At 47.1% G+C, this 11209-nt stretch overlaps 1 protein-coding gene across 1 annotated transcript in view; it reads right to left on the reverse strand.

Annotated features, from left to right (window-relative positions):
- Window positions 1-2421: 2421 nt before the first annotated feature.
- Window positions 2422-11209, reverse strand: part of LOC129403423 (leucine-rich repeat-containing protein 37A3-like) — a 55932-nt gene continuing 47144 nt past the window's right edge. The window contains exons 11-15 of the mRNA XM_055131552.1: window positions 10947-11066; window positions 4855-4898; window positions 3573-3621; window positions 3353-3489; window positions 2422-3253 (exon numbers count right to left, since the gene is read on the reverse strand). Of these exons, the coding sequence (XP_054987527.1) occupies window positions 2974-3253; window positions 3353-3489; window positions 3573-3621; window positions 4855-4898; window positions 10947-11066 (630 nt within the window). The 3' untranslated portion in view covers window positions 2422-2973. The remainder of the gene's footprint in view (window positions 3254-3352; window positions 3490-3572; window positions 3622-4854; window positions 4899-10946; window positions 11067-11209) is intronic.

Here is an 11209-nt window from a genome sequence, read left to right on the forward strand (position 1 = left end):
TATTAAGCCTCTCTGGGAGGGAGAAAGGAAGCAATTCACTGATGAAGCCTAAAGTACTTAGGGTTAATATCCAACAAAAAGGAAATATTGAAAATAGAGGGGCTGGAGTGATAGCACATCGGGTAGGGCATTTGCCTTGCACGCGGCTGACCCGGGTTCGATTCCCAGCATCCCATATGGTCCCCTGAGTGCTGCCAGGGGTAATTCCTGAGTGCAGAGCCAGGAGCGATTCCTGTGCATTGCCAGGTGTGACCCAAAAAGAAAAAAAAAAGAAAATAGACTTTAACCAAATTAGGGATGTTAGGGAGGGCATGGTAAACTTCTCTGTACTATCTCTCTGGCCCCTCTTTTTTTTTTTTTTTCCAGTATTTTGGGGCCACACCTATCCAGGTCTTACTTGTGGCTCTGCGCTCAGGGATCACTACTGGCAAGGTTCAGGGCATCATACTGTAGGATCAGGGATCAAACCCAGGTCACTTGTGTGAAAAACAAGTGCCCTACTCACTGTACTATTACTCCTGTCCCTCCACCAATGTTTTCTGAAATCGAGGTGGAGAAAGGCCATCTTAGTCAACTACTGCTCACACATTCTTCTTTACTCTGTGCCCCCCAGCATCCTGCTCACTGAGGACTGAGGGGCTTTGGTTTGTTTAGTTTTTGGTGACGTGGGGCTTGGTGCCCAATCTGGTGGTCGTCAGGGGCTACTCATTGCTCTGTATTCAGGGGCGACTGCTAACTGGGCTTGGGGGACCAGAGGTGGTGCTGGGGCTACACTCCACACCGGTTGGTCACCTGGAAGGCAAGGGCTAATTATCCAGCCTTGAAAACTACGTTTTTGGGGTTTTTTTTTGAACCCTTTTTAAAAAAAATGTGTTATTAGATTACCGTGAGAAGTTACAAGTCTCAATCATACAATTATCAAACACCCATCCCTTCACCAGTGCACATATTCCACCACCAAGAATCCCAGTTTACCCCCCACCCCCACCCTGTTTGTGTGGCAGATGATTTTCACTTTACTCTCTTTGCTTTGTTTACATTCAATGTTCAACAGAAAACCCACTATAATTTGGAATATTCCCCCAACAATCAGACCTGCCGAAAAGGCATTATTAAATCATTTGTTTTCTATTGCTGATAATGAAGAGCATATGATGTCTTTTTCGGATTTCTGGTATTTTAGTAATTAAGTCCAGAGGGATTTCTGCCAGCAGCCAATGCGTTCTGAGATTGGTTTGTGTGCCTCTGGGATCATGGCTGTTCAGGAGCGGAGGAGCTGATCGTGGGCGGCTGCTCAGGGTCCCCTTTGGGCGGAAGGCAGGGCCTTGTTTTGTTTATTTTTAAAAAGTAAAACAAGACAAAAAACCCCAAGCGAATTTTCTGCTAGGTCTTGAGGGAGAAGAACCTTCAATACCAAGATAGGGCATGCACTTGTGGATAAGTTTGAGAGCTTGGGAAAACAGACAGGCCTTAGCATCAACAGTGGTATAGACACTGCTGCAAAAGTTCTGGTCATTTCAAGAGCCCAAGAGAGTGACCATAAGTAGGGGTAGGAGTTGAGTCTGCTGTCATTAACTGCTGTGGCACTTGGGGAGCCCTTGGAGAGAACGACAGGATTGGCTTTAATACTCATTATTTAATACTCATGATTTGCTTTAATGCTCATCCCTGCTGGAGGATGGTGGCTTTAACAGCTCTTTAGGAACGATTATTCTGTGGCAGGAGGAGAGGCTCCCATCCTCCCATCCCACCCATTCCTCTTGGACCTCATCCGTGCCTCGGGGAGGGATTCCAGCTCCAGTCCTGCATCCTGCCAATGGCCTTTATTGGTTACACGAATGTTGACCTCTTTTTTTAGCTTTAATTCCCAAGTCCATTGCTGGACTTACTCATATATTCATTTTTAAATGATAAAATAGTATTTTATAGGAATTGCTGAGAAGCTCTTTACTGCATCACTGTCATCCTGTTGTTCATTGATTTACTTGGGCAGGTGCCAGTAACGTCTCCACTCGTCCCAGCCCTGAGATTTTAGTAGCCTCTCCTTACTCGTCTTTCCCAGTGATTGGAGGCTCTTTCGGGGTCAGGGGAATGAGACCTGTTATTGTTACTGTTTTTGGCATATTGAATACACCACAGGGAGCTTACCAGGCTCTGCCATGTGGGCAGGATACTATAGGTAGCTTGCTGGGCTCTCCAAGAGGCATTTACATAAATTTCCCTCTATGATGATGTGTCACGCGGCCATCAAGTTGCTGCGTGATCCAGGAATATGTCCACTCATGTGTAAGGCTCGGCCCAAGCATGTGAAAAGCGGCTCAGAGCATGGCGGCGGTTGGGTAGTGGAGGTCGGCTGCTGGGGCTGAGTTCCTTGGGGTGGGGAGGGCTCTCACCTGTCCCCCTTTTGTGCGCCCCTGAATGTAAACAGCCTGGTGTGGAGTCCGGTGGCATGGCTATGGGGGCCTCATTTTATTCTCCCTTCCGGGAGAAGCAGTGTGAATTCTGAACAGTGGCCTATGAGATGATTATCTGGTGCCTACAGGAGGTGGCTTATGGGTGTGACTCATGGGTCAATGAGATTGGGGGAAGCAGGCAGAGGTAAGATGATTTTTTAAAAAATGATTAAAAAAAAAGATGATTGGTAAGATGACTTAAAAAAATGTTTTAGGAGAATTGACTGGAGATCTAGCAAAGGACAATAGAAAGGATGCATACTGATCATGAGTATAGACAGTCATTTCAAGGATTTAGATCTAGGCATTGTAAGTAGTAAGAAATTTGGGACATTATGTACCCTAACCAAGCCTCTGTTTTGTAATAAAGTCATAGGGTTGTTATGAGCCTTCACATTCTAAGCATGTAAAGAACTTATTAGTATAGTACTTGGATGTGGCTCATCGTGATTTTATTATAAGAGCATGGAATGTTTCACTATGAAAGACAAATTTCCAGGTGGTCTGAGGCGGGAGCCGTTCATTCGGACACGGTGGCTCCCTTTGAGGAGTCCTGTACTTCCTCAATCTGAGTTGAGATCTCCTGTGATGAGATCTCCTGGGATCTGAAGGACTCGAGTGCATGGGGGGCCTGTGGAGCCTTGATGGACAGACTTGACTGGGGAGTCTGTGGTGTCGGGGTGCCAAGTAGGGGGCGCTGAGGTGCCTGTGCTCCCTGGGTCTTCTTGGCTGCCTTGGTCTTGGCTGCTTTCTCCTCAGGAGTCAATTCTGTTTTTGCTACTACGACCTCCTTGAGCTCCCTGGAACAAGAAGAATACAGTCGGCTCTCACAAGGGACCTGCCCCCTCTGCATCACTTCCTGACTTCAGGCAGGTATTGGAACTGTCCCCATGGTTTACCCTGGATATTGGCTGAAAATTATGTCCTCATCGGAGGAATCCTTGTCATGCAGTTTTTTGCTTTTCTTATGTGTGACACTGAGTGGCCGATATCTGTCTCTCACGCACAGAGGCCACCTTCGCCAGATGAAGCCCCCCTGGAAAAGGCAAGGGGAGCTCATGATTCTGCACCCCGGTCTACTCCTGTCCTGCCTCAGTGCCCCCTCCTCCCCATGCTTACCTGCCTCTCGTGTTCCACTGTACTTCGGCTGTTTGAACTGCCAGAGGGCCTTGGAGAAAAACACGGACACACATCATTTGTCATTCACCCATTTCCCATGCTTCCTAGGATGGAGGTCTCTGGTCTTGTTGGGACAATTACATGGGTACCTTGGTCTGGAGCCATGATGAGTTCAACCACTATGACCTGACACCTTGAGAAAGATTCCATGCATACCTGTGGCGGTTTTTAGACATTTGTTGGGTCCATCCAAAGGGACCCCATTGTCTCTTGAGAGACCTTGATATGTAGCCTGGCTTGGAAAACAGGCAGGATATTTAGTTCTGCTCACCACCGTGGCCCCAGCAAATGCTGTGTGCAAAGAACAAACTGCCCACCACACTGAGAGAAAGCACTAGAGTCAGTCCAGAAGCCTTTCCACTGGTCGCCTCTGAATTTAGTCTCTCAAGCACCCTTTACCGGAAGTTGGGTTGGGGGAGATGATTCTATCGTCCTAGCTGCTTTATCCCAGGTGCTGAACTAGAGTTAATGCCTGTGTGCAGTTAGCCAAGTTCTTTAGCACACTAGCTTTCATCCTGCAGACAATCGCCGGTGAGCAAAGAAGCCACAGGTATCAGCATCAAAGGCAGGAACCACACTGAGGCACGGCGATGGGTTTTGAGTGTGAACAGAGGAGAGAGCAGTCTCGTGCTTTACAGGCAGTGCGTGTGTACAGAGAAAGTGGGCGCTGAGTATAGGCAAGAAACGGAGCTCCCAGCTCAAGGACTCTGGTCATCAATGGAGAGGTCCCAAGGGACAGGGACCATGCTCTTTCCCACTCACCAGCAGTGCACCCCCAAGGGCCTTGCCTAGTTTCCATTTTCCCTCGGTTCCTTTTTATAAGAGCTAGAGATAGAGGTTGGGGGATATGGCTCAATGGTAAAGTACTTGGCTTGCATGTGTGAGGCCCTGGGTTCAATTCCTGGCACCACACTGAACACTGAGGCTGGAGTAGCCCCGAGCTACTGGAAAGATAGTTAAAAGGGCCTTTTGGGCATGAGGCTCCAACTTTGGCCGATGGCACCGTATGGCCTCCCTGAGCACAGGTGGGCTGTGATCCCTGAGAGCAGAGCCACCCCACATGGGGGACTGAGCAGCCTGGCCTTGTGGGGCCCTAAGACACTAACACTGAACTCAGGCCCAGGTCACAGGGCCAAGTAGCACACGGAAGGGCTCCAGGGTCCCCAAGCACCGGGGGGAGGACACTCCAGTATAAATGAAAGGTTGTCAGACTAATATTTACCTGGATCTTCCATTTTTAGATTTTCTTCGTCTCTGACCATATATCTGTTTTGAAAAAAAAAATCATGATTATCGCGGTGACCAATCTCTATACAGCCTTATTAATTCCATTGCTTTTTGCTGTACCTACCCACTGACATCACTTTTTAAGAGCAGGAGTTCTCTCCTGTTCAATGGTCCCTGGGCATGACTTAAGGGGCACAGTTAGGAATACAGCTTAGTGACTGTTTTAGAGAAATTCAGCACATTAATCCGGATAAAAAACTATGAAGTAGGAAACTAAAAGTATCTGCCAAGCCCCAAACACAGAAACATCCTTTTAACAGTGACTGTGTTCTAAACAATGCCAAGAACCAGTCTGATGCCTTTCCCATCGCCGCTATTATCCCCCGTGAGGAGTCGTCATCAATGCAGCGCGCAGAGTCGAGTCTTACGGGAGACAAAACTTGGCTGCATTTGCAATGATTCCTCCCCAAACAAACCAAAACCAATAAAGGTTCTAGGAGATATGTTGATTCCTGGGGCTATAGATATCACACTGTGGGTGGGGCACTTGCCTTGAACGTGACTGACCCAGATTCAATCCCAGGACCCCAGATGGTTCCCTCAGCCCCCATTGGGAGTGATCCCTGAGAGCAGAGCCAGGAATAAGCCCTGAGCACAGATGGCTGTGGCCCCCAATAAATAAGTAAATCGATATGTCAACTGTTAGAGCAACTTCGACTGAACTTTCAATACTTTAAACATTTCCGTGTTTTTGTCCTTAAGGAGATAAAATGGAACAGTGGAATAAGGAGCACGGGCTGCTTTGCATGTGACCCTCATGTTTGAAAGTGGGATGGTGGGGCTGGGGAGGTAGCTCAGTGGGAGAATGCCTGCCTTGCATGCAGGAGACGGGGGTTTGGTACCCAGCATGACAAGAACAGCAAGAATGGAGGGATGCTAATGCTGCCCTTAGAGGACTGCGAGGATCAAACCAGACAACATATAGGAAACGCCTTGTACTGTGGTTGGCATAAATCAGTGCTGCTTGCTGGTGATGTCACAAATGAGCAGCTTACACATATCAAAGGCTCAGAGAGCTCTTCCTCAGCACCGCCACTTCTAATTTATTCTAATTCTTTGTTGGTTGTTGTGGTGGTGCCAGGGATCGAACCCAGGGCCTCACACACGCAAGACAAGTGCAACACCGCTAACCTAGATCCCGAACCCCTTCAATCACATTTTGCTGTTGTTTATTTTTTGAGGCTCTCCCTGGCAGTTGGTGCTTGCGGGAGGGCTACTTCTGGGGTGGTGCTCAGGGACCAGGTAGCGCTATGGCTAGCACCTGGGCTTCCCACTTGGAAGGTGAGTTGAAGTTTTAGTCTTTTGAGTCATCTCCTTGGCCCTCAAATCACTTTTTTAATGTGCCTGCTGGGAAAAGTCAGTGGTGTGTACTTGAACAGAAGACAGATGTGGGCGAGCTCCTGGAGTAACTACCGCTCGCCTGCCATGATCAGAGTAGCCCAGCGCGGGCTCAGGCTGCAGTGCGGGTATGTTTGGTTTGGGAGCCACCCAGCAATATGCAGGAACAATTTTATTTGCTGTTTAGGAGTAGCTCTTGGTGGCCCTGGTGGCTCTAGGGGTGAGGGCGTGTACTGCCGAGGATCGAACCCAGGTCTTCCTCACGCAAAGCATGAAACTAGCCCTCGGAGGGAGCTATCTCCCCAGTCTTAGCTGCAATGTTTTAACTTCATCTACTGAGATGGCGCTTTAACCTAAAGAGATAAATTTCACTTCCTTTTCTCTTTACCTAGGGGGGGTGGGGAGTTGGGGAGTGGGGGGTTGGGAGGTATACCGGGTTTTTTTTTTGGGGGGGGTTGTGGAATATGTGCACTGGTGAAAGGACGGGTGTTTGAGCATTGTATAACTGAGACATAAGCCTGAGAACTTTTTAACTTTCCACATGGTGATTCAATAAAATAAATTAAAAAAAAAAGTAAAGAGAGCTTACTGCACTGGATCAGCAAGATAACACCTTTATCTTTCAGTCCCAGGAGGGTGGAGACTCTACATTTTTGATCCTTCCAGTCAACAAGGAAAGTAATCAATGAGTAGAAGAATGTCAGTGAGTGGTGAGTACATCAAACCACTGACATTCTTTTGAATTGCACTGTAGCACCGTCATCCCGTTGTTCATTGATTTGCTTGAGTGGGCACCAGTAATGTCTCCTTTGTGAGACTCGTTGTTACTGTTTTTGGTATATTGAATACACCACGGGTAGCTTGCCAGGCTCTGCCGTACAGGCAGGATACTGTTGGTAGCTTGTTGGGCTCTCCAAAAGGGACAGAGGAATCAAACCCAGGTCGGCTGTGTGCAAAGCAAACACCCTACCCACTGTGCTATTACTCTGGTTCTGAAAAATAAACTATATTCTAATCAGAACTAAACTGTTTTTTCAAGGCAAAGGGGAAATGACATAAGTATAGTAACTGCTTCCTGAAAACAAACGAAGAGATTAATACTCCATGTTTTAGCTATTAGTAATTATAACTAGGAAGAAGATCATTAAAAGAGTCAGCTACACTGATGAGAAGACATGATACCTTTCATGCTATAAAGGTACTCTTTTGTTCTTTGGTGTACAGTCTAAGCAAATCCAAGTTTTTAGTTGAAAAATCTGCTGACCTTGTATTTATCAAACAAATACATCTAACACTGAAAGAAAATATGTATGCTTGTCATAGTGCTACACATGTTTATTTTTGTACTTTTCCCTCATTCATAGTCAATAAAAAACTGCCTTCAATTTCCTTAATTCTCCCTTAAAGACCATAGCAATGTACCTTTTAAAACAGTAAAAATAATGACTTAACATAGTTCTCAGGTAATTAGAGCCAATTCAAAAATTACTGGTGAAAAAAAATTTAGACATTGTGATTTGTAAAACCATTAATAACAGAGTTTAAGGCAATATCAATGTTAACTCCAAAGCCCCCTCCAGTGTCAACATTCCTACACTAATCAAGACCTGAGGCTGTCCCTTTATCCACCCCACTTCCTTTGCAAACTCATGCTTTGCTTTTTAATTTACTTATTATAGTTTGGGCTGGAGCAATAGCACAGCGGTAGGGCGTTCGCCTTTCACGCAGCCGACCCGTGTTCGATTCCTCCGCCCCTCTCGCCTCCTCCCGGCAAGCTACCGAGTATCGCGCCCGCATAGCAGAGCCTGGTAAGCTACCCGTGGCGTATTGGATTTGCCAAAAACAGTAACAAATAAGTCTCACAATCAAGAGACATTACTGGTGCCCACTCGAACAAATCGATGAGCAACGGGATGACAGTGACATGACAGTGACAGTGACATAGTTTGAGCCACATGCTTACGGAGTGCTGACTTTATGTGTGTTTTTTTTTTTTTCTTTTTGGGTCACACCTGGCGATGCACAGGGGTCACTCCTGGCTTATGCACTCAGGAATTACTCCTGGCGGTGCTCAGGGGACCATATGAGATGCTGGGATTCGAACCCGGGTTGGCTGCGTGCAAGGCAAACGCCCTACCCGCTGTGCTATCACTCCAGCTCCACAGAGTGCTGACTTTAATGATTTTTTTTTCCTTTTTGGGTCACACCCGGTGATGTTCAGGGGTTACTCCTGGCTCTGTACTCAGGAATCACTCCTGGTGGTGCTCAGGGAACCATATAAAAAGCAAAAGAGTAAATAAAATAAATAAAAACCATTAACTGGGGCCAGGTAGATAGCTCAGCAGTTAGAGGTGCCTGTGTTGGGTCTTCCCCACATGTGGTCCCTGAGCACCCCCACCAGGTGTGATCCTTAGCACTGTAGGCCCCCAACAGTTTTTTTTTTCTAATTGTACTTTCATAAGGTTGTTCACATGAATTGATTACATTCAGTATTTCAACACCAATCCCACCACCATTACATCTTCCCACCATCCTTATTTCAAATTTTCCCACCACTACTTAAGCCTACCTGCCACAGGCAGATGCTAGATAGTTTATTTTCTATTGCTTTTTATGAATATCATGACATGTCGCATGGCTGCGAAAGCAGCTGTGTGCTCCTGGAATTCTAAATTTGGAAATGATTGGGGTCCGGAGACACCTCTGCAGTGAGCGAATCCATTCCAAGATTCATTTGTGAGTCTCTGGATCAAGGCCATTAGTGTTTTGTTTTTTTTTTTTTTTTTGCTTTTTGGGTCACACCCGGTGATGCACAGGGGATACTCCTGGCTCATGCACTCAGAAATAACTTCTGGTGGTGCTCCGGGGACCATATGGGATGCTGGGAATTGAACCTGGGTCAGCCATGTGCAAGGCAAACGCCCTACCCGCTGTGCTATCACTCCAGCCCCCAAGGCCATTAGTGTTCTTAAGTGGCTCCCGGAGGCAGTTTGTGGGCCTGAGAGCCAGGACCCCGAAGGGTGGGAGTCAGGAAGGACCAGCCAGTCCCCGCCCCCTGTGGCCTGGAGGCTTCAGTCTCTGGTACCGTGTACCTGTGCTTTTCTTCTAAAAGTCTGTGACCGCAGGGGGTTCATTCAGAGTAGGCAGAGAGAGAACACCCGCTCCATCCATGGTGCCCCAGTGCAATCGACACGGCACCCACCAACAGTTCTATATCCTCCGTCCCGAACATGCTTAGAGAAGCATTGCTGGGAGTGCCCCAACACCGCCCCGAGCACTGCTTAGGACAGGGAGAATCGTTAACTTCAGATTGGTTCTTAGTCTGTGATTCCTGTGCTAGCACATCACCATCTCCTGGGGACTTTTGAAAAGTGCGAAATACCCTGCTCACCTCAAACTTAATGTATTGAACAAAGTATTGAAATTCAGTTAGATCCCAATAGTTTGTGTTTCAGCAAGTTCTTTGGGTCATTCTGATGATTGCCAAAAGTTTGAGAGCCTTGGAAGGCATTCTTTAATATTTCCAGTTTCAAGTACCTGGCTCAGTGCTCAGGAGCAACTCCTCGTTGTGCCTGGGGACCATACGTGGTGCTGGGGATTGACTTGAGGTTGGCTGCAGCATGCAAAGCAAGTGCCTTATCACCCGAACTATCTCTGTTACAGTCTAAATAAACCCAATATGGGGCTTGAGGAACCGGGGCGATTCAGGTCTTACTCTTGGCTTTGTGCTCAGGCATTACTCCTGGCAGGTTTGGGAAATCATACCGAGTGCCAGGGTTCCAACTCTGGTCAGCCACATGCAAGGCAAATGCCCTATCCATTGTACTATCTCAAGCCCCCAAATCTTTTGAGGCCATGACATAAGGGCATTGGTCAAGGTTTTGGATGTTTTTGTGATGCAGAGGTGAGGGAACTATACATAAAAAACATGGGGCCAGAACAATAGTACAGGGGATAGTGTGTTTGCCTGGCATGCGGCTGACCCGGGTTTGATCCCCAGCATCTCTTTTGAATTAAAAAGAAAAAAAGTCTATGTTGAGACCAGAGAGAGCGCTGAATGGTCAGAGTGCATGCTTTGCATGCAGAAGGGCCAGGCTGGATCCCTAGCTCTGCAAGGTCCCCTGAGCACCACCAGAAGTGACACCCCCTCCCCCCTCCGCACTGAGCTGGGGGTAGGCCCTGAACATCGCAGGGTGTAGTCCCCAGATTGCACACAGGAAGACTGCTTTTTGTTTCAGCTCCAGCTTTCTTATCTTAACTTTTCAAAATTATCTAAGAGCTTGTAATTTTGGTTTCACATCCACAGGGACCTCCAGGGAGTCAGGTTCCTTTGATAAGCCCTGGGATCATCTTTGCAATATGAGAAGCAAGCACACCTCAAGACTGAAGAGGAAAATCAAGCCTCAGTAGGAGGAAAAGGGGCATTTATTTTCCATTTGTAGCCCTTGAATCGATTGTAAAGACAGATTGAGTCTTGGAAGTCTTGGGGCTGGAGCGATAGCACAGCGGGTAGGGCGTTTACCTTAAACTCGGCCAACCCAGGTTCGATTCCCAGCATCCCATATGGTCCCCTGAGAACCGCCAGGAGTAATTCCTGAGTGCAGACCCAGGAGTAACCCCTGTGCATTGCTGGGTGTGACCCAAAAAGAAAAAAAAAACATCTTGGAAGTCTGAATAAACTGTTCTTACCTCAATGAGACCGATAATTATAATCAATATCATCACGACTACAATCACAAATATTACCACGATTGCTTTGGCCTCATGATAGCCATCATGATAGCCATATCCTGGAACTTCTTTTGTGAGCTGAAAGAAAAAGAACAATTTTTTTTATGCATTATTTTTGGGGGTCCACACCCAGCGATGATCAGGGGTTACTCCTGGCTCTGCACTCAGAAATCACTCCTGGGGGAACAAAAGGGATGCTGGGGATCGAATTTGGGTTGGCG

This window comes from Sorex araneus, chromosome 3 (assembly GCF_027595985.1).
Source record: "Sorex araneus isolate mSorAra2 chromosome 3, mSorAra2.pri, whole genome shotgun sequence".
Lineage (NCBI taxonomy): Eukaryota > Metazoa > Chordata > Mammalia > Eulipotyphla > Soricidae > Sorex > Sorex araneus.